The sequence below is a fragment of the Nerophis lumbriciformis genome, linkage group LG38, assembly GCF_033978685.3.
Source record: "Nerophis lumbriciformis linkage group LG38, RoL_Nlum_v2.1, whole genome shotgun sequence".
In the NCBI taxonomy this organism is placed as follows: domain Eukaryota; kingdom Metazoa; phylum Chordata; class Actinopteri; order Syngnathiformes; family Syngnathidae; genus Nerophis; species Nerophis lumbriciformis.
The window spans coordinates 23,221,445-23,231,611 of record NC_084585.2 but is presented as its reverse complement, the minus strand read 5'-3'; the positions used below and the strand labels follow the sequence as shown (position 1 = coordinate 23,231,611).

Below are 10,167 nucleotides of genomic sequence, written 5' to 3'. Positions count from 1 at the left end.
CTGAACATGGACAGAAGAAAGAGGCCCTTGTGCAAGATGTTCCTACCAGATGGAATTCAACTCTGGATATGATAAAAAGCATCTGCAGAAACAAACAGCCTCTGAGTGCCGTCCTCACCACAAGCACCAAGATTGCGAGCTGCAGAGGTTGGAAACGCTACTGGAACCTTGCAGGTATGTTTTACATCATATTACTCAATATCCTGTCCGATTTCATGTAAAAGAGAAAAAATATGTAAATGCAGCATGTACATGTATATGTAGAGGATATTTTTTGTGCATAAGTGAATGCAATTTATTTTTGACTGAAGTGGAGTTGATTTTCTATTTAACTACTACTGTTTAACAAGTACTGATTTAAATTGTGTTTGCACAACAAATGTTTGGCGCTTTTGTTCATATGGGAGAATATTCCAATAAAGGTGCACTACACACTACTTTTGAATTTATTATTGGGTTTTGCGTGTACAATGCAGTTAATCGTGATTAATTGGAGAAATAGTGCGATTAATTCTGATTACAATTTTTAATCGTTGCCCAGCCCTAATATATATATTATATATATATATATATATATATATATATATATATATATATATATATATATATATATATATATATATATAAATAAATGACTCAATGTGTAGAATTCTCTCTTTGATTAATTTTTTAAATGTTGGCTATTTAATAGATTTTTTTGTTTATTCTTATGATACCTTCGAATTGGTGCCTGTCTGTCTCTCTCTCTCTGTGTGTTTGTGTGTGAGTGTGCGCACGCGCGGTTCGCGTTTGTTAAAGTGCCTTTTTTTTCGGCATTGCAATTGACGCTGCTTTAAAACATACTTGAATTGATGAATTGAGCTGATAATATTAGTTACTTATTTTTCATACAACTTTGTCTCACACTTGTTAGCCAGCTAGCAGGGTAGAAGCTAACACTCTCTTACAGAGGTTGAGACCGCATCCTCAATCAAAGTTTATTTATATAGCCCTTACTGCCATAAAAACAAGGTCCGCTTTGCAAAATGAGCAAGGTATTCATGTTTTTAACAATGTCGACTAATCGTTGCAGCCCTAATGTAAATACCTCACAGATTGATGCTTAGCCTCCTTGGCATCAAATACATTTTCGGGTGGTTACTTGTGTTCCCCGCAGTGCAGTGTCACCAAAGCTTTTTTTCCCCCGCACTGGCGCATTTTCTACTTAAAACATGGATAACAATTCCATGTTGTTGTGACAGTCCTATCGAAATGAAGGATCTGTGAAAGATATTAAACATCTAGAGACGTGAAGTGAAACTATTCTTTGTAGTTAAGGTTGTTGAAGTCATAGTCAAGTGTTGACTTTGGCATGAGCAGTGCGCCTGGAACTGTGATGATTCACACTTACCTAAGTTCATGCATTCCATAGCCTCCTTGAACATGTCATTACTGAATATGAGCTTGATGAGCGCCGATGTAGCCTCGTCAAGTGTGCAGGGTAGGACATTTTTAGTCACTCTGACAGCCTTTCCGTCAACACTGTCCACCTGAAATGTGAAGAACACTCAAAAGGATGACAATGGGGCAGGACCGTTTTTTAAAGAACCGTCTTCTCTATATTTTAATGTTACCTTGACCTCTGCATCCTGCTCCCCATCCACTTCGATCAAGGTGTACTTCCCAGAGTGAGAGACAAAATTCATGCGTTCGCTCCAGTTGTTCTTTGTCTTGTCTTTGAACTTTTTTTCAAAGTCCTTCACAGCATTGTCGGCGTTAGCAAACAAATTAAGTTTGGATTGTCCCACTTCACCCTACATATGGATTAAAATGACATGTTACTTTTGAAATAGCCAGACAATTAATAAACACATAACAAGAATAGAAACACATACATTTCTGATGTTTCTGAGCAAGCATTCCTTGGACCACATTTGAGCAACATCAGACATGCCCACTGTGTTATGTGTTTATTTTGTTTTGAGTTTAGGTAGATTTTTTTTAATGTGTACACTAGCAAGGACTCTACGTTGCATTGAAAATGCCTTTGTTCGCTTGTCGCTGTCAAATTTGCGAACACAGCTAGAATGGGCCATTAACATGCATTATCACAATATTACGATAGTATCATAAGCCCCATTGTTGGCCAAATTTATATTATTTACAATGCATCCAAAAAGTATTCACAGCGATTCACTTTACCACATTTACACAGTTGCAGCCCTCTTCCAAAATGGAATAAATTAATTTTTGTCCTCAAAATTCTACACACAATCCATAATGACAATGATATTTTTTATTTTTTACTTTTTATCTTTGCAAATGTAATACAAATTACCGGTACAACATTTAAAATCACATGTACATAAGTATTCACAGCCTTTGACAAGAAGGTCAAAAGTGAGTCTTCTGTTTCCACTGATCATCCTAGAAATGTTCCTACAGCTGGATTCCACCTGTGGTAAATTCAGTTGGTTGGACATGAGTTGGAAAGGCACACACCTGTCTATATTCAGATACCAGTATTTTGGTAGCGTATACTGTATTTTTTGATACTTTTCAAAATAAAGGGAACCACAAAAAAAGTCATTATTGGCTTTAACTAACAAAACAATCTGATGACACTTTAAACATACATTACCGGTAATAACATTGTGAACACACAGGGCAACTTCTATTTTAGTAGTAAGTAAGCAGACAAAGGCTCCTAATTTGGCTACAGACGTATGCAGTAACATATTGTGTTATTTCCCACTGTATTATTGTGTCAAAATTATGAGGGACAAGCGGTAGAAAATTGATTATTAATCTACTTGCTCATTTGCTGTTAATATCTGCTTACTTTTTGTTTTAACATGTTTTATCTACACTTCTGTCAAAATGCAATACTGTAAGCACTTATTCTTCTGTTGTTTGATAATTTACATAGATTTGGGGTAATACTACAAATTGTAGTATTAATCCAATACCAAGTAGTTACAAGATCATGCATTGGTCATACTTAAAAGCTCTCGTGTCCAGCGTAGGGTTGTCCCGATACCAATAATTTGTTACCGATACCAATATGTATATCGATACTTAAACATATTGCACTCAAAGAACAATTTTAGATGGTTAAAAAATAAAAGCCATTAAACACTGTTGTGGGGAGGCGGGGCCGGCAGACCAATAGCGAGGCGTGCCCCGCCGGACCCCGCTCCAAGATGGCGGCGAGGAGGCGTGGCGGGCAGTCCAACAGGGAGGCAGGGCACACCGGAGCCCGCTCCAAGATGGCGGCGAGGAAGCGTGGACGACGAGCGAGCAGCGAGGCGGGGCGCGCCGGGAGCGCCGCCGCATTTAGTACAAGGTGCGTGGATCGCGCAGCTGCGGACAATATAATTATCCTCTCGCACCGTATAAAAGGGCGGGAGACGTAAACGTCGGGGAGAAAGACGGAGAGAGAAGACAAGAGGCGGATGCAGAGCGAACATGAAAGAGAAGGAGCCAGAGGGAAGCTGACGCTCTGAGCGAGAGCGACAAAGAGCGGTGACGCACGCAGCTGAAGAACGAAGAGCTGGAGCGGAGGAGCGAGCAGAGCGAAGCGGAGCTGAAAAGCAACTCGCAAAAGACTTTTTCGTATTTGCAAAAATAAAGAAGTCTACACCTGCTCACCAAGATATCGTTTCTTGATGGTCCCGACAGTCTCAAGCGGTCGGGTGGGTTCACCCGACCGCTTGAGACTGTCACAAACACATTGGGCTTTTTACTGTTGCACTCAAAGTACTATTTACAATTTTTCATATTACACATAGTCTACCATAATAAAGAATTCGGTTAGAATACAATAAAAAACTTTATTGATATTATATTAAGTGCTTTGTGATTTATGGTTGCCCCTCCTGGTCTGTGATTTAAGAAAAATACAATTATTAGTAAATACTAAAAACAAAACTATGGTTAAAAGTACACAGATAAGCCACATTGTTAAAGATAAAACACAAATTGTAGGAATTTGTTACAAAATTCAGTCATTTCCCTTGCATTATTGACACACATTGGGCGATTTTAACTCCGCTAATATTTGGCACCACACCAAGCAGCTGTGTGCGCGTCTAAGTATCTACATGTGCACAGCAGGGGAGCTGGTATGAGAGTAGCATACGTGTGTTTGCGAGTTTGCATCAGTGAGTGAGTGGGCGAGTAAAGAGAGAGAGAAGTAGAGGGTGCAGTGTGCACTGCGCAGTACAGTGTTGAACGGGTCCGGTTGTGTCCTGCAAAAGTAATATTAAACTGATTGTCACAAATCGGTGGCCTCGTCATTCTGACCCGAAGGCGGAGCTTTGCAGACCCATTGCGAAGTGAAGGGTGAGAACGTCTGCCCTGTGCTCCTCGACTACGGAGCCGAACAGCAGGAAAGGTGTAACAACTACATTAATACGTGTCAGTCTTCATATATCCTTGTGCAGATCTGAATGCTTATTATTTAAAGGTTTACCTAAGTTTAAACAAAACGTGGTAATACTAATCGGCAAGTTTGGCGAGGCATGTTTTAAAGCAGCACTTGCAGCGTGGCGCTTTTCAGTTAAAGCGTCACCTTTATCGTTAGTTTTGAAGCCCATATACCTTCATATTGCGCTTCACACACCCTCTTAATGAACCAGTAGAATTGCCGTTTTTTGTCATTCTTCCTCTTGACAATGTCATTGCTTGCATGCGCTTTGTGTGTGTGTTTTGACACACTCAACATCATGCGCTTCGGCTTTGTAGTCACGGCAGCACAGCAGCATGTGGATGAAAAAAAAGAAACTGTATTTTTCAAAAGCCGTACAGTACAGTTTTCAATTAATTAGTACTGCGGTACTTTCTTATTACCTGTATACTGTACAACCCTAGTCTAGGTGCAAATTTCCTGGGTTCATAAACAATAAAAATGACAACAAATTTTGTGATAACAACAAAATATCCATGTAATCATTGTAGTATCAACTATATATGGCTCTTGTACTTGGCATTGTTAGTCAATTACTTTCAGGAGAGCTGGCTTGCTCTTGGTGGTTAGCTATTGTATCCTCCTACAGTATGTAGTGAAGCATGTTTAGCTATTCCTCGTCCTGCAGGGATGATACTTGTAAGAAACACAGTTTATTTGTCGCCATAGAGGCAAGGTAGTGATTTATAAGTAGTTAAAACACTGCCGACTGCGGAAGGACTATAGTTGCTAGCTAACTAGCCATGTTTTAAAGTACCTGTATACAATACAGGTACCTTTTGACCGACGAAATTACCAATTTGGAGGTAATCCTCCTTTTTTGGCCTGTTTTGCTGCCAATGGAACTGGTGCTTTACAGAGAGTAAATGGGACAATGAAAAAAGAGGATTACCTCCAAATTCTTCAGACAACCTAAAATCATCAGCCCGAAGGTTGGGTCTTGGGCGTAGTTGGGTGTTCCAACAGGACAATGACCCCCAAACACACGTCAAAAGTGGTAAAGGAATGGCTAAATCAGGCTTGAATTAAGGTTTTAGAATGGCCTTCCCAAAGTCCTGACTTAAACGTGTGGACAATGCTGAAGAAACAAGTCCATGTCAGAAAACCAACAAATTTAGCTGAACTGCACCCATTTAGTCAAGAGGGGTGGTCAAAAATTAAACCGGAAGCTTGCCAGAAGCTTGTGGATGGCTACCAAAAGTGCCTTATTGCAGTGGAACTTGCCAAGGGACATTTAACCAAATATTAACACTGTTGTATGTATATTTTTGACCCAGCAGATTTGGTCACATGTTCAGTGGACCCATAATAAATTCTTAAAAGAACCAAACTTCATGAATGTTTTTTGTGACCAACAAGTATGTGCTCCAATCACTCTATCACAACAAAATAAGAGTTGTAGAAATTATTGGAAACTCAAGACAGCCATGGGATTATGTCCTTCACAAGTACCGGTATATGTAAACTTTGACCACGATTGTACATGTCTGAATGTGGCCTTAGAGTGTGTGTGAAAGCACTGCAGTTTGTACACACTTACCACTCTGCCCCATCTGTTCCAAGAGTAGTATGTGTTGGCTGATTTAATGACTTGCACGACGTAAAACTTATTGTTATTTTGTCCAATATTGGTCTGGTTGAGTATGCAGTCATAGTCTTCATACACCTGGCAACAATACAGAGAATAAGTCATAATGTTTATCAAAGTGACTTTATTTGTATGTTGTGAGGCGTTACCTCTCCACTGGCTGACAGGGAGCAGTGCTCGTCCACCTTCTTGTTGCTTTTGATGTGTGGCCCTGCAGCCATCAGTGCCTCTTTGGTGGAGGTGAAGGCATCCTTCGGCTTTATTTGCTCGGGTTCTTCCTTCATTTTCTTGCCGCCAGCCTTGCCAGCAGAAGCAGTGCGTCTCTTTGGTGCCATGATGACGCTGCAGGAGCACACCAAAGATGCCATGTTTGTTGCGAACAACGGCTGTAATGTCTGGACATGCCCAGACATGACTTCTGCTACATCCACAGGCACATTAATAACGTGTAAGTAATGGGTAAATACAGATTTGGTATGGAATTTACATAATTAAATACTTCCAGTGTTTTGTGAGCGAAGCGACGTCGCCACGAAGACGACTCGGACTCACCTTATTATTAAGTTTGAATGGCGTTACACGGGAATAAAGGCAACCTAGCAGTAATGGAGGCACTGGTAAAAAAACAACATTCACCTCGCAGACGAAGCTGTCACTATCCGGAAGGACTGACTGGGGGTTTCGGGAAGTTTTCCGGAGTATTTAGAAAGGAAGGAAGAGGCGGAGCTGTACTGTAAAAGTCTTCCTGCTTTCATGTTGCCGTCACTGCGGTCCGCCATGGGAACACACAGCGAAACCCGAGAGGCGACACTGCCATCTAGCGAGCTTGTGGGTACCTGCCTTTAAAAATACAAACATTTAAAGTTATTATACGATTATTAATATTGTGTGAATTATTAAAATCATATTATTCAAATTGTTATTCCGCCCTTACATTTGTCGGACTTCTCACACATTTTTCATCCGATTCAAGCCCTTCCACTTTCAAAGTGTTCATTGCTACCATGTTTTTCTTCTAAAAACTCCTATTTAATATTTCCCACATTCAAACCATTCCACCATCAACACATGTTTGCACACTTTTTGTCCCCCGCATTTTCAACTAAGTTTTTGTTTACGACTTGTGCGGGGTGCCAACTTCGCTGGTTTGGGGTTTTGCATATAGCAGTGCTGTACCGTCAGGGCCAGCACGGCCTTCCCTGCCTAACGCATACTTGCCAACCCTCCCGGATTTTCCGGGAGACTCCAGAAATTCAGCGCCTCTCCCGAAAACCTCCCGGGACAAATTTTCTCCCGAAAATCTCCCGAAATTCAGGCGGCGCTGGAGGCCACGCCCCCTCCAGCTCCATGCGGACCTTAGTTCGCTTTCCCACGATTTAAACAGTGTGCCTGCCCAATCACATTATAACTGTAGAATGATCGAGGGCGAGTTCTTGGTTTCTTATGTGGGATTATTGTTAGGCAGTTTCATTAACGTCCTTCCAGCGCGGTAACAACACACAACAACAGCAGTCATGTTTCTGTCTACCGTAAAGCAGTTCGTCTGCCGTAAACAGCAATGTTGTGACACTCTTAAACAGGACAATACTGCCATCTATAACATCAATAACATATACGGCTTTTAGAGAGTGCAGTGCACAACTGCACACACAACAAGGAGACGAAGCAGAAGAACGAGGAAGATACAGCCATGGCGACGCCGACGACGAGTAAGATGAAGAAATACGCTTTGTTGCACCTTTCCTGCCTGAGTCCGGCGATTAGTTGCAAATCTTGCTTTATTGATTACTTGCACACAGCCAATCCAACACAAAACAAACTAGTCCCCGCCCGCACTCACGCTACCGCTCCCTCTCTTCTCTCGCCCACACACTCACTGACCTCACTCACCTCACATGCTCACCTATTAAAGGGCCACACACACACATACGCTACTCTCATAACAGCTTGTAAGTTCCAAGCCGCAGCTGCGATTGGACCTGGATAGCCTCCGGGAAGAAGTAGTGGACTACCAAGTGCTTGGCACTGAAGATCTTCCTCAGGAAGCAAATATTGACCGGTTTGGGCCATGCTAGGGAGAGATGGAAGATTCCAGACTCTAATGCATTTGATGAAAGCACTTTTGTGCGTACCACACATCAATGCATCAACAGAGAAGGTGTTCAGCATGGTTAGAAAAATAGTGACAGAGAATAGAACAAGGATGGACCATTCAACCCTTAACTCAACAATGAGTAGATGAGTGTTATGTGTGTGTATATGTGTAAATAAATGAACACTGAAATTCAAGTATTTATTTTATTTATATATACATATATGTATAATAAAATAAATATATATATATATATATATATATAGCTAGAATTCACTGAAAGTCAAGTATTACTTATATGTATATATATGTATATATATATATATATATATATATATATATATATATATATATATACATATATACATATATATATATATACATATATGTATATATATATATATATATATATATATATATATATATATATATATATATATATATATATATATATATATATATATATATATACGAAATACTTGACTTGGTGAATTCTAGCTGTAAATATACTCCTCCCCTCTTAACAACGCCCCCGCCCCAACCACGCCCCCCGACCCACCCCCGACCACGCCCACCCCATACCCTCCCCCCACCTCCCGAAATCGGAGGTCTCAAGGTTGGCAAGTATGGCCTAACGTAACCACAAATCATGATCATAATTAGATATAAAAATATTTTTAAATTGACTTATTATTCATATTCTTTTCGTGTCATATTATGCACATTCCAGTGTTGTTGTTTTTAGTTTTAGTTTGTATCCAATCAGAATTCAGCTAGCTTATGTTGCCATGCAGTACGAAATCTGCCAGACGCCTTCAGAATCAACAATGCTGGCGTCCGTGCACTGTAAGTGAATAGGGACATACAGTTGATAGATAATTGCAATAGCCAATCAGTTTATGTTGTGTACAAGGTGTATTTATTATATGTTGTTTAACGGAAATTTCACATTTCTATGAAGCTCAAGATCAGAGCCCTATGTCTCCTGGTTTTACTACATCTTGTATTTGAGATTGTTTATAGGGTTAGGCGAAATAAGTGCTCAACTTCAGCCTAACCCCTTTCGGTCTGTAAAATTGGCAATTTATGAATATACAACTGTTTGTTTATTTTGTTGACCACTCACCGAAGAAATAATAACCTAAACTAAACTACATTTCAACCAATAAACGTTGAACTTATTTTATTTTTTACTTCTAGTATATTCCTGGTTTTCACAGATTTCCCACTTTTCTGGAACACCTATCCTTTATAAAAAAAAAAATTACTACTCCACAACATTCTCCAACCATTTTAAAGTAAAACTGCTTGTTGCTAATATTAGTTTTTGTATTATTAAAAAAAAAAAAGGTAATATATTTCATTTAGGGGTGTAAGGATTCATTTAAACAACGATTCGATTCGATATTTGTACTGTATAATGCATATGTTCCTTGACTGCACTTAAATGTAGAATATATGTAGAATATATTTATATTATTTATATATTATATATATAATATATTATATATGTATTATATTATTTATTATTATTACTGTCTATTGTGAGCGAACTGTGGTGCTGAATTTCCCCCAGGGATCAATAAAGTACTTTCTATTGTATTCTATTCTATTCTATTTGTAGTTGCCGATGCGATTCAGGTACGATCTCCCATCCATCCAACCATTTTCTACCGCTTGTCCCTATCGGGGTCGCGGGGGGTGCTGGAGCCTATTTCAGCTGCATTCGGGCGGAAGGCAGGGTACACCCTGGACAAGTTGCCACCTCATCGCAGGGCCAACACAGATAGACAGACAACATTCACACTCACAATCACACTCACATTCACACTCACATTCACACACTAGGGCCAATGTAGTGTTGCCAATCAACCTATCCCCAGGTGCATGTCTTTGGAGGTGGGAGGATGTCAGAGTACCCGGAGGGAACCCACGCAGTCACGGGGAGAACATGCAAACTCCACACAGAAAGATCCCGAGCCCAGGATCGTACCCAGGACCTTCGTATTGTGAGGCACACTCACTAACCCTTGTTCTACC

General features: G+C 40.1%; 1 protein-coding gene across 4 annotated transcripts in view; it reads right to left on the bottom strand.

Annotated features, from left to right (window-relative positions):
* Positions 1 to 6,807, bottom strand: part of parp3 (poly (ADP-ribose) polymerase family, member 3) — a 19,026-nt gene extending 12,219 nt beyond the window's left edge. Inside the window, exons 1-5 of one of the 4 annotated variants that reach the window (XM_061932276.2) lie at positions 6,672 to 6,807; positions 6,185 to 6,377; positions 5,988 to 6,113; positions 1,614 to 1,793; positions 1,391 to 1,529 (exon numbers count right to left, since the gene is read on the bottom strand). In XM_061932276.2, coding sequence (XP_061788260.2) covers positions 1,391 to 1,529; positions 1,614 to 1,793; positions 5,988 to 6,113; positions 6,185 to 6,377; positions 6,672 to 6,790 — 757 coding nt within the window. In that variant the 5' untranslated portion in view covers positions 6,791 to 6,807. Of the gene's footprint in view, positions 1 to 1,390; positions 1,530 to 1,613; positions 1,794 to 5,987; positions 6,114 to 6,184; positions 6,457 to 6,587 lie in introns of all 4 variants that reach the window. The other 3 variants (XM_061932279.2, XM_061932278.2, XM_061932277.2) reach the window with 3 other exon arrangements.
* Between the last annotated feature and the right edge of the window lie 3,360 nt (positions 6,808 to 10,167).